General features: G+C 41.2%; 2 protein-coding genes across 2 annotated transcripts in view; both read right to left on the reverse strand.

Moving 5' to 3' along the window:
- Positions 1 to 879, reverse strand: part of LOC101851006 (glutathione S-transferase alpha-5) — a gene marked incomplete in the record, with an annotated part of 3,589 nt that extends 2,710 nt beyond the window's left edge. Inside the window, 1 exon segment of the mRNA XM_005112419.3 lies at positions 486 to 879. Within this exon segment, the coding sequence (XP_005112476.2) occupies positions 486 to 566 (81 nt within the window).
- A 1,163-nt stretch (positions 880 to 2,042) lies between these two features.
- LOC101851698 (glutathione S-transferase-like) overlaps positions 2,043 to 8,831 on the reverse strand; it is an 8,480-nt gene continuing 1,691 nt past the window's right edge. Inside the window, exon 3 of the mRNA XM_005112422.2 lies at positions 2,043 to 2,137. Coding sequence (XP_005112479.2) covers positions 2,043 to 2,137 — 95 coding nt within the window. The remainder of the gene's footprint in view (positions 2,138 to 8,831) is intronic.

The following is an 8,831-nucleotide window of genomic DNA, read 5'->3' on the forward strand; positions in this document are numbered from 1 at the left end:
CCGTATATTCTATTATTTTTTGACGGTTTTTTTTTGCTCAGCTGTGTGTGATTGTGGTCGCGTGTATTTGTCTGGGGCAGACTGTGTGTGGGAATCTCTGTTCCTCCGCTAAAGTGTGTTAAATGTGTGTGTGAGTGAGTGTGGGAATGCACGCGCACGCGCGCGCACACACACACGTGTGTGTGTGTGTGTGTGTGTGTGTGTGTGTGTGTGTGTGTGTGTGTGTGTGTGTGTGTGCGCGCGCGTACGCGTCGCATATGCTCCACATAAACTTAATAACCTGAAATAAAGAAAAACACTCCGGTTCACACTGGCTGAAGATTGTTCGCTTTAAAAGGCCTGCATAGCTAAACCAAAGCATAATGTGGTAGGCCTAAAACACACACCACCATACAAGTAACGAAAGAGAGCGACAATTAAGACTATTGATGTCACCACTGTGCATAGAGTTGTTAGCGTTTCCCCCCCGTGTCAACCCAACTTACCTCTATTCCAGCAGCTACACACGTCAAACGAGTTAACTCCGCTGCGCCGCGATGGTAGAAATAATACAGCTTGGCCGACATCTTAATCGTCTGCTAGATTTTTACCGGGAAAATGCAGTTAGAATCTAGTTTTGGGATTCAAAAGTTCCCGGTCCAGGTCTGTTTTACCGGCAAATATAAGAACTTGCCACTTTCGGCTGCGTCAGCACACCTACTTTCGCTCTGAACAGAAGGCCTACTCTTAAAAAGCGAATGAACTATTAACTCCCTAGGTTTTAGCCTAACTGAGCATGAGTTTCACAGCTTGATGAAGGCTGTATCCACTGCAGGCGGGCGCGTTATACAGAACAAAACACTACGCTTAGCCTACACACACACACACACACACACTAGTTTAGCGGCTTGACCCACATTGCTTGACGCACAAGCATGACTGTGGCCATAGACTTGTTGTGTAATCCAAGACTGCATACTCTGACGTACTTCCGGTAAACCATGGAGTGCATCATTTGACTATTTGGACCCAAATGAAGGGAGAGGAGAGAATGGTTGCGTACGCTTACGACTGTATCAAACTTGGTGCTTCTCTATCATTTGGACACCGATGGTGCGCATTAGAGCAGTGAAATTTCTAAAAATATATTGTAGAAATAGTAAACAAACAAATACTAAAGCCCCATTTAGACGTACAGTTCGCTGATCGACAAACCGTAGGATATCGAGAGGATGGCCGGTATCCTGTCAATTTCACGTGGAAACTCTCGATATCCAATGGTTATCCATCTAACCACCAGATATCTGGCGACGCCAGATATTTGCCGGCCGGCGAACCGAAGGAGTGACGACAGGGGAGCGGCTTCTTTGATGGCGTAGTTGAAAATACATTCCAAAAATTTCCAAAATATTCATCAAATCAAAAAAATAATAAGATTTTCGTGATCAGCGACCCAAAATTAGTCAAATTCACGCGAAGAATACAATTTAATACCGGATTACCAAGTTAAATTATGTTTGTGTGTTTGCTTTTGAATTACCATTCGCCCGCCCCTTCACTTTTGAAAGTGAAGGCAAAAATGTACCGCGTGGTGTGTAGTCGTCGAGATGTGTTGGAATCATAGAGTTATCTCCTTCTATACCTATAGTGTACATCTATGGTTGGAATCAGCTGAGGGCTACACACCATTGTTTTAGCTAGCTAGTCGGTGCTGTTTATTTGAACTTTTTTTGGTCTACAAGCTACAAGTTTAATTGCACAGGTTTTCTAGTTCTAGTGCAATACAATGTCGGTGTGGAATAGTAAAGAAACTGTACTACATGGAAAGTAAAATCGAAAGAATACAGTAACAGGTTAACGAGAGAGATGGCATACTAAAAAAATGGTAGATTTTTGCCTCAAATTCGACCCGTCAGCGAACAAGCAGTTTGTTGTGAACAAAATAAATAACCTTAGAAGTGCATTCAGAAAAGAACTGAAAAAGGTGGAAGCCTCAAAATTATCTGGCTCAGGGGCAGATGAGACCTATGAATCCAGGTTGTGGTACTTCCCCTATCTGATGTTCATTCAAGACCAAGAGTTCCCAAGGACAGGGATTTCCAGCTTGGACACCGAGAATTCTCGCCCACCAAGCTCATCTCTGGGTTCATCGCATTGTCTAACCGTGGAGAGTGAGGTATGTAATCTACTTCTTATTAACTTTCTTTCAGTTTCCAAAAGATAATAAGGTTATTGTTTCAGTTGAAACACTACATGGCACTACTTGGATATGGTGGTCACGACTTTTGTGTAGTGTAGACAACTGAAATATCGATACTGATTCAAATAGTCGGTATCAATGTTTTATGTTTTATCAGTGGGAGTGTATACAGACCCGGTAACCGGGAACAAAGTCACAAAGTATACAGACCCGGTAGGGGAACTCTTTTGTGATTTCGGAGAGTTTCAGCGCCCTCTTGGCTCAGGGTAGACCTAGGTTCTTCTAAATCTATGGTCTAGATCTAGATCTAGGCAGACATAAATCTTTGATCTAGTTTCGCGGCTAGCCTAAATCTAGATCTAAATGAAGATTGCGGATGTCTTTTCGATGAACGATCGTTTTTCCTCCGTTTTGGAGTTGGAGGAATCACGATTTGAAGAAAAGAACAATGTCATAATTTCAATCGAGCAGCCACCCTCTCTATTTCTCTGCCCCCCCCCCCTCTCTCTCTCTCTCCCTCTCTCTCTCTCCCTGTGTGTGTGTATCTCTCGCCTTCTCTTTTTCTTTGTTTGTCTCTGTCTTTCTTTGTCCCCACCTATTTCCCACTCTATCTTTCTCTCGTTCCCTCCTGCCAACTGGGGCATGTCACATTTTGCTAGCACCCCTGCGAGCACCCCCCCCCCCCTCTCTCTCTCTCTCTCTCTCTCTCTCTCTCTCTCTCTCTCTCTCTCTCTCTCACACACACACACACACACACACACACACACACACACACACACACACACACTCACGCACACACTCTCTAGATTTCTACCGGGTCTGGGCGCTGAAACTTCCCGAAATCACAAAAGAGTTCCCCTACCGGGTCTTTATACTTCGTGACTTTGTTCCCGGTTACAGGGTCTGTATACACTTCCTTTATCAGTAGCCTAGATTCTAAATCTAGCCTACAAAATGAGCAGTAAAATTTCACTTGTTTTTCACAAAGCAAGGGGGGTTCCCCCCTGACTTAAAAAACAAACAAACATGGGGTGTTTCAGGGGGGCATGCCCTTCTGAATTTGACCATGACTTGATGTTTTTTTGCAATTAGGTTTGAAAGGCTAGATCTATCTCTCTGGCACGCGAATCAAAAAGTAATCGTTTAGACTTAGAACCAGAAGTAATCGTTCTAGATTTTCTCTAGGTTATATCAATGATAGTACATAACAAGATGGGCCACTTCTCTCTTTGAGCCAATTAAAAAAGTGTCCTCAAAATTTGGTGGCGCCCTCTTCACAAAAGCGCACTCTTTGCGAACAGAGTTACCCTACTTGAGTTTTAAAAAATCAAAGTGAAACTAGCAAGTTTTGGGATAAATTTCGGAAGAACGCTTTTTTAAAATGGTTACGCTGACAAAAAACCTCTTCCGGAGGAAAGGGGGATGGTTTTCTTCGTTTAATTTGACTTTAGAATGAAAGGCGAGAGGTCATTAAAATTGTTTTAAAACTAAAACTCCGCACTGAATGTACCCGAACTGCTGATGAACAGCAGTCGATCTGCGCACGCAAGGAGGTGCTATTCCTATTCTTCTTCTGGAAAAACGAAAGAGAGCTTCAAAACAGACTGCAGCGCCATCTGAAGCAAAGAGCATACTTCCTGCGGACACTTTTTTGGCTGAGTGGCCCATCTTGTTATTCACTATCTTTGGTTATATTTCCCTGTCACAAAAGTCGGGACTACTATATCCAAGTAGTGCCCACTACATTCTGCAATGTGCATATAAATTTAAACGAAACCGTGTACCTCTGCACCGCTTAACAGCACGTCTAAAAAAGCATGCACAAGATACAGTCTATACTTTAAAAAAATATAGAACTGTCTTTTATTTTAAATTCATTTGGATAAAATATGATTTCACATTACCAGAATAAGTTGAACACTGTATTAATGAATTCAAAGTAATTTTACTAACGACGATGTATAATGCCAGCAGACACTGAAGTTCTTCTAAACACACATGGACATTAGATAGAAATGCTATTGCCATTTTGAACCCTCACAATAAACATTTTTCCTGTCTCTGTAATGGTAGTACCTATCCTTTTGTTTTTTTTTCAAAATCAAGCCAAAATCTGAACAAAAAATTGCTCTTGGTGATAAAATATGAACACATTTCCCCGACACCTTTTTAAAATAATATGTACAAAATTATAAACAGAAAATCTGACATTTTCATCTCTAACACAGAGCACATAATACACACCTTATGATGCACATTTTATTTCTAGATTTTTCTTTCACAGTACATGTAATAGTTTCTTTAAAGTAGCTTTCGTTGTAAATATCTTCCTGGCACATCTTTGTTACACATATTATATATATATATATATATATATATATATATATATATATATATATATATATATATATATATATATATATATATATACATATATATATGTGTGAGTGTGTGTGTGTGTGTGTGTGTGTGTGTGTGTGTGTGTGTGTGTGTGTGTGTGTGTGTGTGTACTAAATACCTTTGTTACTAGCTATGATGTACAACCTGCTAAAAACACTTCAGAGCAAAACCCTTACTGCTAATATATTGTCTGTGGAATAATGAGACTGAGCGATGGTGCAGAAATACAAGATGCGAATTTGAGGTCTTGATAAGCTGCTCCTGTAGCAAGAAAACGAAGTGTTGCTGTCAGTTTTTAATGTGGAGAGATTGCTTCTCTCATAACGGTTGACTGCTGCTCAATCGTGGGTCTGATCAACTGCAGAAGATAGAGGTATGTCGACTCATCCATTCGCAAGAAGTTATTGAAATCCGTCGGATAGGCTCGTAATTCCTCGAGAATATTTGTGTGTGTGTATGTATTTCGTTTTAACAACCATTCTTTTGCCCAGATGGTCCTCTTCCTAGCTTTCTTGTTTGATTTGAGGACGATAAAAGCTGCCAAATCATCCAGGTAGCTTGCTACAGCCATTGTTGACATTTGTGACAGTGCCCTAGATGTAGATCTAGCTACACCGGTCCAAGGACGGATCTGTCAGTTTACCGACGACCCAGATCGAGCGTCTGTCGGTAAAACTGTCAGTTTGTCGATCAGCGAACTGTATGTCTAAATGGGGCTAAAAACAAACAAATCCAACAACAACAGCTGGCGGCCAAGACTGTGTCCGATCTAGGGTAATGTACATTTCAAGTCTATGTTTGCGAATTTCTTTATATTGGCTACAGCATTTCAGCTGGCAGTGCTTTAGAGAGCGTATGGGGATTAAACTGACGTTTTTTTCTTTCATTCATAATTGACGGAAGCAGACGATAGAACGTTGTTAGAGGACAGGAAAGGGGGTGAAAGGAGAGCATTAAAAAAAAAAATTTTTCCTTCGCTATCCGGATTCGAACCTGGGACCTATTGAATGAGAGGCGAAATCCTTAATCTCTTGACCACGAGAACCCCTAATTGTTTTGTATGTGGAAACATTTTACTTCAAGTTCTGTGTATGTGAACTGTTTTGTTTGTGGACAAGTTTTACTTCAAGTTCTGTGTATGTGAACTGTTTTGTTTGTGGACAAGTTTCATTGTTTTTATTTTTTGTTTGTGTATATTAAAAAGATGATCAATTTATCACCTTTGTTGAACATATTCAAAGGTAGAAAAGATGAGGGGAAACAATTCTAATCGTCCTCCTCCATCATCATTACCATCATCACCAGCATCACCACCATCATCACCATCATCATCATCACCATCATCACCTTCATCACCACCACCAAGTGCCAGATCTGTGACAGACATCGGCGATCATGGTTCCCCATTCATTCCTTTGCTCGGAGACCTCAACAAAAAGCTAGAATATCCTGATCTTTCCCCGTCACTCATCTGTTTAGGTTATCCAAATATGTTGCTCTGGGTCTACCCCTGCTTCGTATGTCTCCAATTTTGCCAGTAAGAGCTAGATGTTCAAGACCTTTATGTCTGTCCAGGTGTCCCAGAAACTGCATTTGTCTTTTCCTGATTGTTTTTATCAGCGAACGTCCCACGTGGGCGTCGTCAAGTACTGACTAATTTGATTTCTTTTCCTTCCAAGAAACTCTCAGTAGTCTCTTAAGAAACCACATTTCTATTGCTTCTGTTTATTTCCATTGTCTTTAGTGGCTGTCCAGCATTCACAGCCGTATAGAAGGGGTGACCACATATTGCATTTCAGAACTTTTATTTTGGCGGTCATTGAGATTAAGATGTTTTTTACTTGGATGAATTGTACATAACAGCTTGCAGTAAGAAAATTAATTCCATCTTTTTAGACAACAAACATCCCTTGTTCTCTCAAGTAAAAACATCAGTCAGAAGTAAAAGACCCATGCTTCTGATTTGTAACAAAGAAAGATACAGAAGGCCATTTTTACCATCATCTTTCAAAATGCTTCCATCTTAACCATCTTGTTTAGTGTACTTATGACCTTAGAGCATGCATCAAAATAACATTGAGTGTGTATCTAGCTTACGATTACTATTGTTTATATTGCTGCTCATTTATATTATGTATGTGATTGTAAGCCTACTTGTGTGTGCATGTGCGTGCACGTGTGTACGTGTGTGTGTTTGTGTGTGTGTATGTGTGTGTGTGTGTGTGTGTGTGTGTGTGTGTGTGTGTGTGTGTGTGCGCGCGTGTGCGTGTGCGTGTGTGTGTGTACTCGTGGTGGAACACCAAACCAATGTGCCAGGATCTGGACAATAAAGATGTATCTTATCTTATCTTATCTTATCTTTTTATTTTTCAGTATTGGGCTCATTTTATAGAAACTAGCCTTAGCCATTGCAATTATCCGTTTCATTTCTGTGGAACATTTGGCATCAGATTTTTAGGATATATCCTAGATATTTATAAATCGTTGGTCTTGTTTGGTCTTTTCACCTTTGATTGAATTACAAAAAAGATCTGTTGCTTTCTAAAACATCACCAAGAATTGCTTTCTTCCCACTCACAAATAACCCTGTGGGTGGTTGGTGGGTGCTGTGGGGTGGTTTGCTCCCTCTTTCCTATCAAACATCTATCATCCTGGTCTCTCCTCCCTCTTGTTTTGCGTTTGTTACTCTCTTGTAACACCTCTAATCTTCGGCACTTATATGACCTTATTGTGTTGCAAGTGCCGTAAAACTCTTTCTAAAACTTAACTAAAAAACCAATAACCCATTCCGTTCCCTCTCCGCTCGTTACGACAGTACCTACAACTTCTAGAAACGACTGGAGCTCAAATACCTTACTGTAACCTCCTTGCTGGAGCTCCTTTTCCGAGTCTGCTTTTGGGACTCTGTCAGCACGTGTCTGACGTCATCAATATTTTCACCATTCTCTTTTGGGACCTGGATTTTCTTCTATATATTTATAAAGATTGATTCACTAGACTGTATGTATTGTTTTTGTTTTGGTTAGTGTTTTACGGCGCTTGCAACTGCATGAGGTCAAATGAGCGCGCTGGACACATAATATGAACATTGGTGAGGCAGCGTGGTGGAATCAGGCTGTCGTCAATTTTTGGGCATGTAGAGTTATTGGTATCATCTTAAACTTAAAGCCTGTTCACTTGTCTTTATTTGAATGAAACAAATATCCATTTGTCTTTTATACAAGTCGAGATATTTGCGAAAGAAGGAGGCAGGGGTCACCTGTTTTCAGAGGTAGAATTAGTGAGAAAAGGGCCGCCAAAGATTAGTTATTTCCTTAGCTTAAGAGTCCGTGGTAACTGAAAATTTTAATTTTTGTGCCTTTAATCAACGCTTTTCAGAAAAATCCACACAGAAATGAGTTCTTTAATGGGTATGAAAGGTGTTGAGCCAAAAAACAAAAATTTGATAAAAATTCACAAGCCTGCGGGAAAATGCAAGTTTCTTCACTTTGATTATTTTGACGAGAGCCTGATTCCACCACGCTGCCTCACATTTTCAGTTTAGTAGGAATTAATTGTGAATTTTGTCTGGGTAGCGGTCCAAGCCTACTCTTATCGGTTTTGAACCACCAAGGGATCTGTAACGTGCGCAACTCGGACACCGAGAAGGCCAGGTGCTTGATCTTATCTGCCCTAAGATCAGGGGTGTGGTTGAACGACAGCAGTAAAATTACTAAGAATTTAAGGAGCCAAGAAGTAGCAGTAGAAATGCTGCAGAAAGAGTCCGGAGCCCAGAGAAAGGGGAAAGGCGAGCGGTGGGGGAGGGGGGGGGGCAGACAGTGGAGTTGAAAGCACAGACAGAAGATGGTTATAGAGTAGGAAAGGAGGTGAAAGGAAAATTTTTAGAAAAGAAAATATTCTGTAGCTGTCAGGTTTCCAACCCGGGACCTATTGAATATGACCTTATGCAGTTGCGAGCGCCGTAAAACACTTACCCAATTTGTTTAAAAAATAAGAAGTGTTCTCTCCCTTCCCTCCTTTCCCTCCCTCCCCTCCCCTCTTTTCCTCATCCTTCCTCTCCCCTCCCTATCCCTCCCCCCTCCTTTCCTCCTCCTCCCCCCTTCCCTGCTCACCTTGCCTTTCTCTCCTTTCCTCACCTCCCCTCCCCTTTCTCTCCTCCCATCTCCTTCCCCTTTAGTCTCCCTGTGTGTTTGCTCGTGTGTGTTAGCCCGTGTGTGTGTGTGTGTGTGTGTGTGTGTGTGTGTGTGTGTGT

Source organism: Aplysia californica, unplaced genomic scaffold (assembly GCF_000002075.1).
Source record: "Aplysia californica isolate F4 #8 unplaced genomic scaffold, AplCal3.0 scaffold01266, whole genome shotgun sequence".
NCBI lineage: Eukaryota > Metazoa > Mollusca > Gastropoda > Aplysiida > Aplysiidae > Aplysia > Aplysia californica.